We start from the raw sequence: 13,525 nt of genomic DNA on the forward strand, positions 1-13,525 counted from the left end.
CGGCTGCAGTACCCTAAAAAATATTTAGGATAATGAGCAAGCTACTTCGCAGTGCGAACTGTAGAATAATAGAAATTATAATCGTATGTTTAAGGAATCAATTTGGCGAATGTATGTAAACATACCAGTTACGTAATATAGAGTAAGTTTTTTATTTTCATTACTTTTATATTCATTATGTTTAAGTAATGCGTGTGCTGGCGGCAAATAAAAAATATATATAGTTAATATATAATAATTCCTACCTATTGGCTGTGTCATCAACTCATCAGTAAATATATATTATGATCACCTACTGTGGGGTAAAGGTACACTTCCGAGCGGAGCGACTCGACTCCGGTGACTCCGACGCAGCGACAGTAACTTTTGTTCGACTGAATTATCACAGTGACAAGTCTATGTCACTGCCTTCCTTATTTTATTTGTTTTATTGTATAATTATCTATCACTTTAACACCCATAATCCTAATCCTAACTAATATTATAAATGAGAAAGTAACTGTGTCTGTCTGTCTGTCTGTTACTCTTTCACGCCAAACTACTACACTACTAACTACAGACAGAGAGCCGCTCATACAAAAGTACTGTCACTGCGTCAGTGTCGCTTGAGCTGCTCGACTCGGAAGTGTACTATAAACGCCACATTGTTTTGCGCGAATTTTTCGGTTCTGCACCACTCTTGTACATTGTTTCCCACTGAGCTGGCTGATATCATCTGTAAACACGGTTTCTGTGATATACAATACATTAATATAAGTGCAATGCAATTAACATTAAGCGAACATTGAATTAAGATTTGATTTATAAACTGTGTTTCTAATTTGTAAATAATTTTTTGTACCTTACCGACATAAAAGTCTACTTTTAGATAGGTAGGTAAATATTTAAGGTCTAGGTTGATTTATGTACATTTTACTATCTTTATGTTTATTATACAACTTATTTACAGGTTCATCTTTACGAAGAACTCTCGAACCGAACCTTAAACAGGTTTAGCCGAATTTCTCAAAGCACCGAGAGTTGTTAAAAACTAGAAACCATGCCTAGCTTTGACGAGAGCAGCCGGGCTAGCAGCCAGAGTGACGAGGAGACCAGGACTACGGTGAAGGAGAACAAGCCCCGAAGCCCCGCTAGGATGTGGGTCGGTCCCCCTATCCCGAGCAAGTCGCCGGTTCTAAAGTTCGCTTTCAAGAGTGGCAATCGCGTGGATGTAACAATGATGTGGTGGGTTTTCTTAGTTAATAATAACAGTAATACCAATCGTTTTTTTAATATGTAAGTACACTTTTTTGGATAAACATTTTTTTTTTAATCATTGTTTACAGGGAATCTGCAATGGGAATGGGAATGCAAAAGGGAACTTTCTGGTACGAAATTGACATGTGCATTGAGGGACAATACCGCAACATTAGAAAGGTGGACGTTAACTATACAACTTTAAAAAGACTCAAGAGAGGGGAGCTTTTAAAGTTTAGGTATAGAGTGTCCACCCAAACCCACTACGGTGTTCCGAGCCCGATGTGCACCTGCATCATTGGTAAGTCTTATTATACAGGTTGTGCTGAGTCAGAACCCTTTTGCTAACATGGGAAATAGACATGTTGCACGTGTATATCTTGATATCTCTCTGTAGTCTCTGTCTGCTCTATGATGATGTAATGTTTCCGTGTAACCTGTGTATGTACTGTGTTCAATAAATAAACAATTTGTCTACCTACCTAGCTTGTGCAAAAGTGGTATAGTAAATTCATCAACACTCTGGCAACATGTTTTATTTTTATTTATATTTTTAATAAATAATAATTCTTATTATCTTATTTTTTTTTTAGATTACCCAGTCATAGAACCGACCCCTCTCGACTTGCAAGTCCAACCAATGATCGAGTTCGCTCGAAATTACTCCGCCGAAGCCGACATAGTAGGGACCGGCGCATTCGGCAACGTCATCCGAGTGACGGACGAGCACGGCAAACACTACGCAGCCAAAATCATGAAAACATCGAGCCGAAAGAAGCGAGACGCTGCTCAACGGGAATTCGACATCATGAGATATGTGAACCACAAAAGTCTTGTAGAATTAATAGCTGCATATGCCGAGCCCAAGAAATTTATCATCGTAACCGAGCTGTGAGTAGCTTTAAGTTTTTAAACAGCCAAATTTTTTTTTAATTTGAAAACATGTTATTTATGACTTACACCCTTTTTTTAGATATGTCGGTGGTGAACTTTTTGAGCGTGTCGCCTCAGCAGACTACATAACCGAGGCAGCATGCATAGAGTATGTACGGCAGATTTGCGAGGGAGTCACCTTCTTACACTACAGGCGCATCGCCCATCTAGACCTGAAAGCTGAAAACATCATGTGCGTCAGTGCTGACGGCAAATATATTAAGATCATAGACTTCGGCCTAGCCCACCGATATAGCTCGGACACAGAGACATACAGGACCATGTATGGCACCAGGGATTATGCGGCGCCAGAAATTGTGAATTATGACAAGGTGACATATGCAACTGATATGTGGTCTATTGGCGTGATCACTTATATACTGTAAGTACTTGTCCTTATTAATCTTTTAATGCAGTGTTGTATTTAACTACTATATAGTTTATACTCGTATGCGCCAACCATTCAAGAAGTTACCCGTGGGAATACCCAGATAAACAGTAGCCTCAGACATAATGTAATATACTAGTATATTCTTGTCGCATTAAATTTGTCAACGTGGTGAAAGGATTTGCCAAAAGCGTCTCCAGTGTACCTATCGCGAGCTTGTTTTGACAACGATTTTCGGATTCGAAATATTATATTGAACTTGACACTCTTGGGCGTACCTGGCACAGAGGATATCCCTTGCCGTGCAGCGCGGCAGCGCAGCTAGCATTATGGAGACTTTTGGGTCGGCTGCGTCCTAGGGTGGTTTATTTAGCTAAGTAAGTTGTGTATTGTTTGGTTTATTTCTTTTGTATTAAATTTTTGACGTAACGAGGGTGGTTCGTATGTTTTATAAAATTTGTACTCGACGCTAATTACTGCGTAAATGTTATTTCGTTTAGACTTCGCGATAGGGCTCAAGGGTTCGCCGGACGTGTATGATAAGCTTACGAGATGATTGACTGAACGGATTCTATAGCGGACTTTATAGCAATGTTGCTTATGAGATACGAAGTTTTAATTATTTTACTAACAAAGCTAGCGCCATTTTACACAAACACACTATCCTACAACCAATCGTCCTCACCACAGGCTGTCCGGTCTCCTCCCCTTCTACGACGACCAGTGGACCGTCCAATCAGCTATGATCACCTCCGGAGAGTACAGATATGACGAGGATGTCTTCGAGACCATCAGCGCCAGAGCCAAGAACTTCATCGACAACCTTCTGGTAGTGAAACAGGGGTACAGGATGAAGGCCATCGAGAGCCTGTCTCACCGGTGGCTGGCTGAGGACCCCGGCAACCGTGAGCAGCCCCTGGACAGGGCTCAGGAGAATCTGAGGAAGTATCTCATGATACGGAAGTGGCGGGTGAGTTTTATGTGTCTACATTTCGTGTAACGTTACAGTACAGTACAGTACAGTACAGTACAGTACAGTACAGTACACTACAGTACAGTACAGTACATTACATTACATTACAGTACAGTACAATACATGAAAGTATAGTACAGTACAGTACAGTTAGTACAATATTATATACGTTTAATAATTAAACCTGCATTATAAGTTATTTCCTTATTTGTGTTAAAACGGTTACTCTTTCTCTTGTTTTCTCTTTCATGTTCAATCTTATCGTTTTGTTAATTTTTGTTAAGTTCTTATATTATTTATATTTCATGTGTGATTTATTATTCAAATTTTACAAATCGTAAGTTTTAACCTTTATATCAATAAGTAGGTACTTATACTAATAGTAAAACTTTAAATGGGGTCAGTTAGGGTAAGAGGAACTATCATAACAACTATATAATATCTATATAGGCACTTACCATTCCAATTTTCATGTCTAGGAACATAGACCAATAATAACATAATAATAATAACATAGGGGTTACCCCGCACTCACAAAAACTAAATTTCGGAGCGCACTGCACGAGCCACGACTCTATCTCGTTGTATTAAACGTGCCGATTCCACAACAACGCTCGTTCGTTAGTTTTTCGTCAGTATAGAGTAACCCCGAAGTTTCTCTCGTGGTTCTCTCCTCTTGCCCTCCTCCCCTCTAAATACTTCTCTATTTATCATGCGGCATTTAGAAGGAAGAAAAGCGGTACAGTTTCCGCCACGGCTTACCTTCGCAACGAAGGGCGTTCTTCCAGAACATAACTAGTCTTTGCGGACTTTTGGACAGAGAACCGGTATGGTATCATAGTCTTAGCGTAATCATAGACCCCTTTATTATAATACGAAGACTAAAGATAGTTCCGGTTTAAACCCGAATTTGTAATGATTTGTATGATATCTCTGGACTATAGCCGGTTCTAAACCAAAACTATATTATTTATCTACGTTATATAATAAGGGATGAATTATTAGAGTGAAACCTTAATAAGTGGGACGTGGATAACTGAGACACCTTCAACTTGGACTGACTGCTGAGGTCCGCAACACCCCACATTATTTCTGTTAGGGACAAAACCATCTTTTGTGATTATTTTTTGCAATTTAATGGTTACTTTATATGTATAATTGAGACGGTTTATTTAGCTCTCCATATAACGTATAACTAAGACTATACTCACTTAGTAGCTCTGAAAAAGTTCTACAGTGCCACAAACTTATCTGTTCCGGTGACAGTTCAATTAAATGTCTAATATTTCTTCATTCTATAAGATTTTAAGTTTGCCCGTGGTGGTAATTTGCCCTTGCGGTTATAATAAACCCATCTAATCTATATCAATATACAATTAATTAGTAAGTAATGAGATATGGATCCATTTAGTTCGCTCTCACCGGAACAGATAAGTTTGTGGCACTATACCAGACATTGACGTTCTACTCGTATATGTCACAGGAACGTTTTCATTGCTCGTGAGTGTGTGTTTTAATTCATTATTAGGTACTAATGTAAATTATTAAATAAATAAAAAAATATAAGTTTATTTAGTACCTATGTGGAGTAGAATACATCTTTCATTATGTGCGACAGTCGCTAGTCGGTCCTTATAGTCTCGCTTATCCACGTTTTACTGAGCTTTCAGTTTATACATTTCACACTCACCAATTAGCCAAATCCTGTAACGACTGACTAGAACCATTTCGTCTAGTGCATAATTGTGATCTGTATGGCTCTCGGCCCACGCCGAGTGGAAATTAGATATACAGGGTGGCCCTGTATAATGTCAGTGCTAATCCTCACCATCACCGGTAATGAATATTGCATGCGACTCAATAGTGAATAGGGCTTTACAAAGGATGACTCGTGAATAGCCCCTTACAATTATACTCTGCTACAATGTTGAAAGGATTTTAGATTTTGAAAAGCTTACTTTACAATATCTATTGGTCATTGCCGAGAAAAACACATAATTTTATTGTTTATATAGGATGGAACGTCAGAGTATGAGGCGCGATACGACGCTTTTACAAATGTCGTATATGTGACACGCGCCATGGAAAAAGAGGTAAGATTTCATAAACATACAGGGTGTTGCAAAAATTACATTGAAAGTCGAAAGGTGGTCGAATTACCCAATGTCGTAGATTTTTAGTTAGCTGCAATAATGGCTAGTTATACTCGTACATATGCGATCGCTTTTCGGCTCTCGACCCCTTTTTCATCTTCTTACTTCCTATTATCTAAATTAGACCAATTAGGTATTAATAACGACACACAGTGTAAGAAAAACGTTACCAGTGCGCAGTGAGCATAGAGAGGTTTTTTATATTTTCGAAAACTGATTATTGATGTAACTAGTACTTACCTTTTTGGTAGGTAGACCTACTAAGTCTTAAATAGATTTCAATACAAATTCATAAAAAAAATACAAAACACTAAACAGAAACGAACACCATATTAAAATACAACCAATATAAACATAATGAACTTTGTCCTTTACCTATCAAAACCAATACGTGTTATTTACACTTTGACCGTACACAACATACAATAATAATTGTTGTGTTCTTGTGAGGACAACCTTACCACAAACACTTCAAACAAAACTATAACAAAAGAACATTCCATAAGGATCCCATTGTCATCTTAAATCCTCGCTCACTTGCTCTTGGAACCGACACTTTGATAGCAACGTAACAAGCTCTATAGTACAGACTCTATAGATACGTGCTCGTCGGACCACTGGTAGTTATTTCTCTTAAACTGTGCTGTTATAATGTAATACTTATGTACGTATGCCACCGTCACGTTTTCGGCTTGAAATCTCGCCCGAGGCAGTCACTTGTTTATGAACATACTTAGAGCCCCGACAGCTTCATGCATGTATGCTGTGTCTGGCTCGACAAGCCCATTTCTGGTGATTCCAAAAATAATCTACAACTCCACTTTTAATTAAATAATAATATTTTTCTAAAATTCAGAAAATTTGTGATTTTTCAATATCATATCGGGGTCACCACATTTGGGCACATCTGACAAATGTCAAACCGTTTCACGCTGCGTATCCTAGCAACGGCAAGCTGGTCAGTTCTACGGGCCTAGGGCTCCGAGGGGCTACAGGGGCCGCAGTCCAGTCGCGGGGCCCTCCTCGAGACCGCCAGGGTGGCCCAGGGACCCCCGCGCCTACTACGCCCCGTCTTCCAGTGATGATGAGGTAGGTTTTGTTGGTTCAGCGAGGCTTTGTCACAAACATGGAAATGTATTTTTCCAATGCCTTTTAAATCAAAAGTTGAGTTGTTTAATTAAATTTTTTATGGTAATATTATTAAGTATACATACATAGATCATGCAAATTAAATATACAAATTTAATGCCTTTTTAAAAAGATTTGTCTATTTTACGTTAATGCCGCCAGGATGGAAAGTCCCCTAGTTTCATACTTAGACTTAAATCTTCATCCCCGAAGGATGCTCCGGTAAGTATAATATACACGAAAAAGGTATGTACTTTATAAAAATATTCAAGACTTCAAGTACATGAATTACCAATAAAATAAAACCAAATACTACTTTGCGGATTACTTGTAATTTAGATATATATTATTTACTATACTTACTCACTTAATGTGCAAACAATATATTACTCACATTAGGAGACGCCATCACGTCGACCCAGCAACCCTAGTATCCTGTCCATCATTCGATCATCCTTCAGCGATGATGAGGTAAGCCAGAATTCCAGATCATCAACTGAAAATTCCATTAAGACTGCTGTAACTTCGTCAATAACAATTCCCATCATTTCGATAATCATGTTCATTTCAAATTTGCGTTTCAGAAGACTGGAGGTTTTGTTTTGACGAAAGTGTTAAACATTCGTGGACTAACTAACAATATTTAAATAACTAACAATCATTCTTTATGAGTGATTATTAAAACATTCACTAACTTTACTAACATATTTTTTCAGGCCACCGGAATGTACAAATTTTTCAAAACTTCAATAAGTGAAAACGTAAGTCAATAAGTATATTGATTTTTGTAACACTTCGTGTGCGTATGTAACCGGAGTTTTAACCAAGTGGTATCAAATGTTTTATGACCCCTTCTTTTCAGCAACTTTCATTCGACTCCCTGTGAAAAAAACAGCTTCCATACCATCCTTAAACTGGAGTATCCAGATAAATCAGACAATATTAAAAATCGATAGAATCCGTAATTTCCACGCTGGAGTAAATTGCATATTGCTTATGGTTTTTAAAAACAAAAGAAGTGTTTAGTGTCCATACCCAAGCTATGCTTTTATAATACATAACACTTGCATCGGCAGTTACCTAATAGTATGTGTATGTATAATGTATAATAATGTTTGTCCGTGTATTTGCTGCTAAGTATGGGAGTCTGCGCAGTGGGGAGGTGGCTCGCAGAAGAAGCGCCAGCGATGAGGATGTACGTAATTATACTTGTATATTATATACATTATATTATATATAAATCACCAAGTTTAATATGCTTTTAAAAGCATTTAATTTTTTTGTCTAAGTATTCATTCTGCAACCAGTAAATTTCATTTCAAAAAATTAGTTAAAATTTTTGACATCACTTTTACAACCTGTATAAAATTAAGTACTTATGTATTTACCCCCAATTTCAATTCATAGTGCTTTTTGTCATTTTAAAAATGGTTTACAAATAACGTTGTCATATATGAATTTCAGCTGAATATTTGATTTTGACTTTTGACTGATATTGAGAGTCGAAAGTCATGTTTCTGAAGTGATTTCTAAACCTCTCCTAAACATAAAATACAGCCGTTTATGAATTTGGGAGTTAGTTCATACTAGCACTTTCTATTTATAAGTTTCATTGTAAGTTACTGTCTCCCGCTAAATTGACTGCGCTTTGGAAGTTTTATTGTGACCAAGTGCTAATATTAGATGAACTGAGTAAAATGATTCCGTTCGTTATTTTTTATGCCGCAAAAGGGTGGACCCATTGTAGCTCCAAGAAGGAAAAGGCTATTTTGCAGACTCTGGTCTTCACTGAGCGAGGAGGAGGTAATCTAATATATTTATCTTCTACAAAATACCTACTAACCTACTAGTTTTAGACATAATTGGGTAGATATAAATGATAATGTTTACAGTTGTACAATTCTTTCTGTACCAGAGGCCGACAGTAATAAGAAGACTATTTTTAACCCCTGAAGGATGTGTACCTGTGCGTCTGTGTATCTGTGTGTGTGTGTGTGTGTGTGTGTGTGTGTGTGTGTTTGTGTGTATCGGTCTGTGGTAGCGTAACTCCCGAACGACTAAACCGAATAAATTTATTTGTTTTGTTTGGGTTATAGTCAATGTTACCCTGAGTGAATTTTATCAAAATCGGGTTAGCCGTTCCAAAGTTATGCTACTTTTATTGTTGAATGTCGGGGGTTTTTAAGTTGGTTGGGTTATAAAAGTAAAAGAAAAAAAAACTAAAAAATAGCCTTATTACCGCCTACCTTTGAGGTACAGAAATGCAAAGAACATCCGATGTAGGTAGGTAGGTACATCCATTCATGGTTCAGCACATTATTAGCCTGATTTCTAGTAGTTCACTGATAAATTTATACCCTACACATACATTAGACCCCTGATTCCGACAGGCCTTGCACGGGTCGTGAATCGTGATAGGTTGCGGAAACTATGAAAGTTTTCATGTTTCGCGCTTACAAACTGCCTCCTACAGAGGAAGCGTTTGAAACTTTTGACAGTACATAATTATATGAGATAAGTTGTGATAGCAGATTAACATAGACATTTTTCGTTTTTGTACAAGCCTGTACTAAGGGTGATGGATACAGTATTCCATTGGAATAAAACTACTTACTGATTATAACGTTTGTTTCAGAAATGGCCTGCTAATTGATGAAGTTTATTGAGCAGGATATATTTGTATTGTAACATATTTATTTCTATTGTTGATACTTCGTTTTGACTTCACGATGCCGCTACAGTTTATTGGTAGAGGTTCTGAAGGCACCAATTTTTTAATTTAGGAATGTCTATTCGTAAAATTCTTTGTCCAAATTGGCAGCATAATTCCATATTTAAAAATTAAGTTCATCATCATCATCATTAACCTTCTATCACCCACTGTTGGGTATAGGCCTCCTTCTTTTTTAAGTTATGGTTGAGTTAAATTTGAATGTGGCCTTATTATCTACAGCCTTTTTGTCCCTTTGGACAACAACCTGTTGTGTTATTGTTTGTTTCGTATTGTATATTTACTGTTGTTTTGTATTGTATTTTTGTTGTTGTTTTGTATTGTATTTTTATTGTTGTTTTCTATTGTACTTTCGTTGTTGTTTTGTATTGTATTCTTTCGTGGTTTTTTATTGTTTTTGTTGTCAGTCGGTCAAATAATTGTTTCATTTTATTTTATCAACCATTATCCTCTAACAAAGGTTGGTTTAATAGTACTGAAACAGCTATTAATGTCACCGTTGTTGCTTTTAATGCTGCTTTAGGTTGGACTTATGCCATTAATAGCAAAGATGAGGCCAGGTTCACCTGAGGATGCTACGGTAATTATAACAAACTGCTTTGGCAATGCGATGTTTTACTATATGTTTGATTTTCACCTAAAGTAGAGGTATGTTTTTATAATGTAATAATTATTTACACGCTGCAAGGATAAGGCATCTAGTTCACCGGAACGCCCCGCGTCGAGGCGCGGTCGGCGACGGAACACGATACGCTATGAAGACACTGAAGATGAGGTTTGTAAAAAAAATACACGAACAAAACGATAACGATGAACATGTTATGATGAAATCTTAAGAGAAGACTTAGTGATTTGTCATGATGGTCAAGAAAAAAAATCTGATGTTTTAATTTCTTTCTTTCCAGAGAACCTTCTTATTATTTTATGGAACTAATGCCTTTTTTTTCTACATACAGAAAGCTGGCAACGTGATGATTGCTGCGAGGCGATTCCGATCGAACGTGGAGCGCCGCCGCAGCTCGGGACACAGCACCTCGTCCGACACTGACTTCCACGCCACTCCTGAACCACCTGTCTCGAAGGCATCTGTAGGATTTGAGAAAAACGTAGAAATTGTCAGAAATTTCCCCGGTGGTCACATTTTGGAAGATGTCAGTGTTGCCAATCTCAAAGAGTATGGAATACATGGATGCACGTCTAAAATGGTTAAACTAGGTGATGTTGTTCTAGTACAACAGAGGCCGGGCATTCAGTGTGATGACTCGTCAGATACTGATGAAGGTAGCGATTTCGAAAGCGAATCCGTTACAATTGTAGACGGAATTCGCATTGAAGACCATCGCGAAATTAAGTTACAACGAATTGAACCACATGCTTTAAGGAAACTAGCAGAACAAAGTAATATTCCCCCCGATATTTCCGCTGCTGCAGATCATAAACCACCAGAAAGAAAAAGTTCTATGCTACATAAATTACATAATATGCCAACGATATCTGTGAGCCATATTGATGATGACTTAGACAAAATCGAAGAGTATGTAGAAGAAGATATTCGTGTTCGTGATACCTATGAACAACACAAACCAAGGTATAGACCTCCACCATCAACTTCAGGGATGCGAGTTGTTGATAGCGCTATCCAAGAACAAGATAGTAACGGTGAAGACACAAAACACAAGGCTATAATTGACAACTCCAAACTAGTCTCCATTAGCGAGCGCCACTGGCAGTTGGCCGCAGCGATGGTACATTCATTTGAAGACGACAGCAGTGACGAGTCAGCTGCAGACAACAAAGCGGACGAATCGTGGATCCCTCTCCCTTCAACATCTGGAAGAATTCCTATTCCATTTGAGGACAAATATACTGCTCCACTGCCGGCCAAGCAAAGAGAACCATCAACATTTATGGCGAAACCCCCACCGTCAACATTAGGTGGAAAAGTGGTTGATACTGCAATTATTGAGAATGAAAGCAATGGTGAGGAAACTGAAGTAATTATTGATAACAGCAGGCTTCTCTCTTATTACGATGTTGAACCTTGGAAAAGTGAAACGTGTCCAGATAAAGATGACTCTGAAGAATCAAATGGCAGTGATGGGAGCAAAGAACAGTAGTTAGGGAAGAAGATATAAAAAAGATTTAAGTAGTCAATATTTCCTTGTCTTTTAGGATTAATGTTGTAAGATTTATTTCTGTTAAATTAAATTACCTATATCATTTGAATTATAATTTTTTGTTTAAATAAACTAGGTAACCAAAAATTTTAAGTACTGAAATAAATATAACAGTTATTTAAAAATAATATTCAAATTACATACGTAAGGTGGTATAAAAGTATTACCATACAATTTATCGTTGAGGTAGATCATTACAGTTTAGAGAGGCTATAATGTACTTAGTTTTTAGTAGTTCTGATTAAGTACATCAGTTGAATTGTTCATATTAATTGTTGTAATTTATTCTAGGTGTTTTAGGGGCCTACTATTAATCTAATTATGAGCCAGTTCTCAAAGTGTTTCTCTCATAAATAAAAGCTAGATAGAGATAAGTAAAGTTATAAATGATTCATAGTTATTGTTAGTTGCTGTAGTTATTGTTAATTTATAAAGATTTTTAAATTGTAAGATGAGCAAGTACTATAATAGCATCTTGTGGTAGCTTTACTTTATAACTTTGTTATTATAAACTATTTAAGAACGTCAGGGACAAGTGCTACATAATTTTATTATGTTATAGGTAATTATAATTGTTATAATCATAAGTAGATAACGGGCATGTACCTATAATCATATTAATACAGATTAAAATGTGTTACTATAATTAATCCATAATTTGTGTTGAAATTTATTTACACCTTTACACTAAACACTCCAAAATACCTTAATCCTAAACTTGTGATCGGACGGACGGATCTCATTCAGTATTCTTTGTATAGAAATTCACACAACACAAGTGCGTCCACTTCTTCGGCATTACCAACGCCGTTTCTCCATACATGTATGACAATCCGTTTACGTTACGTACGATACCGATAGGCTTAAGTTTAAACCCAACATACAAAAAAAACATTGTTCATGGGTGTAATATAACACAGATACCTATATAAGTGCCTCCATTCTCATAGACATATTATTCAATAAACATAGTCAGCCGCCGCCGCCGCCGCGCTGCCAACGCCTTTCCAAAGTAAATGATATTTTGACCACATTTTTCTAAAATTCTCTATAAAATTCGATGGTTACTTGTAATAAAATATACTTATACAATTATGTAATTGTTTATAAAAGCATGATAACCCGAGTAGAAGACCTAGATTGCAAGGTGCCCTCAACCCTACTAAACAGCTATAGGAAACGCTGAAGACAAAATGCTCTGGCACTCCATCAAAGAAGTCTCGTCCACCGGTCTACGCGTGTTGGTTGATGATGATGATAAGTACCTATGCTTCTTCTTCTTCTTCTGGTGCCGTCTCCTAGCGAGCCATGGCTGACCCGGAGATTCTTAGCACCCTCTGACCATCTAAGGTCTGCCGGGGACTGAGGGCCGTGGTAATGTTGTGCTCAGCCATGATGATTTTCCTGGGGATGATAATGCGGTGGTTTCCCGTTGCCTTCCGCATCGCTGTTTGTTACCGGAGTGAACAATAATAACCGTCGACTGTACCGGTCTCCTTGACCTCCACTCTCAGGTCTACTGCAGGCGCAGCTGCCCGCTGCAGGGGTGGGTGTGCTTATTTACTGGCGGGACATGCTCGCCATGTCACAAGGTACTCATTGAGCTTATGCAGCACTTTTTAGGTAAGTCCGCTCCACCAGACTTCCCACTACGCTCTCGTAACCTCGCCGATGTGTGATCGGGGACTGCTTATTCGATATATTCGCAACTAACCACCATATCTGATGGCCGTTCACTATCCGCCACCTGTGACCCTGGAGATAGCCTACTGCTCAGCCCCCCTAAGAAGTATAGCTTGACTTTTT

The 13,525-nt window shown here is 37.7% G+C and overlaps 1 protein-coding gene across 1 annotated transcript in view; it reads left to right on the top strand.

The window, feature by feature from the left end:
• Positions 1 to 12,367, top strand: part of LOC125491199 (calcium/calmodulin-dependent protein kinase type II-like) — a 34,331-nt gene extending 21,964 nt beyond the window's left edge. Inside the window, exons 3-8 of the mRNA XM_048632594.1 lie at positions 950 to 1,224; positions 1,326 to 1,537; positions 1,830 to 2,127; positions 2,210 to 2,551; positions 3,248 to 3,527; positions 10,499 to 12,367. Of these exons, the coding sequence (XP_048488551.1) occupies positions 1,040 to 1,224; positions 1,326 to 1,537; positions 1,830 to 2,127; positions 2,210 to 2,551; positions 3,248 to 3,527; positions 10,499 to 11,659 (2,478 nt within the window). The 5' untranslated portion in view covers positions 950 to 1,039 and the 3' untranslated portion in view covers positions 11,660 to 12,367. The remainder of the gene's footprint in view (positions 1 to 949; positions 1,225 to 1,325; positions 1,538 to 1,829; positions 2,128 to 2,209; positions 2,552 to 3,247; positions 3,528 to 10,498) is intronic.
• The last annotated feature ends 1,158 nt before the right edge of the window (positions 12,368 to 13,525 follow it).

Source organism: Plutella xylostella, chromosome Z (genome assembly GCF_932276165.1).
Source record: "Plutella xylostella chromosome Z, ilPluXylo3.1, whole genome shotgun sequence".
In the NCBI taxonomy this organism is placed as follows: Eukaryota; Metazoa; Arthropoda; class Insecta; order Lepidoptera; family Plutellidae; genus Plutella; species Plutella xylostella.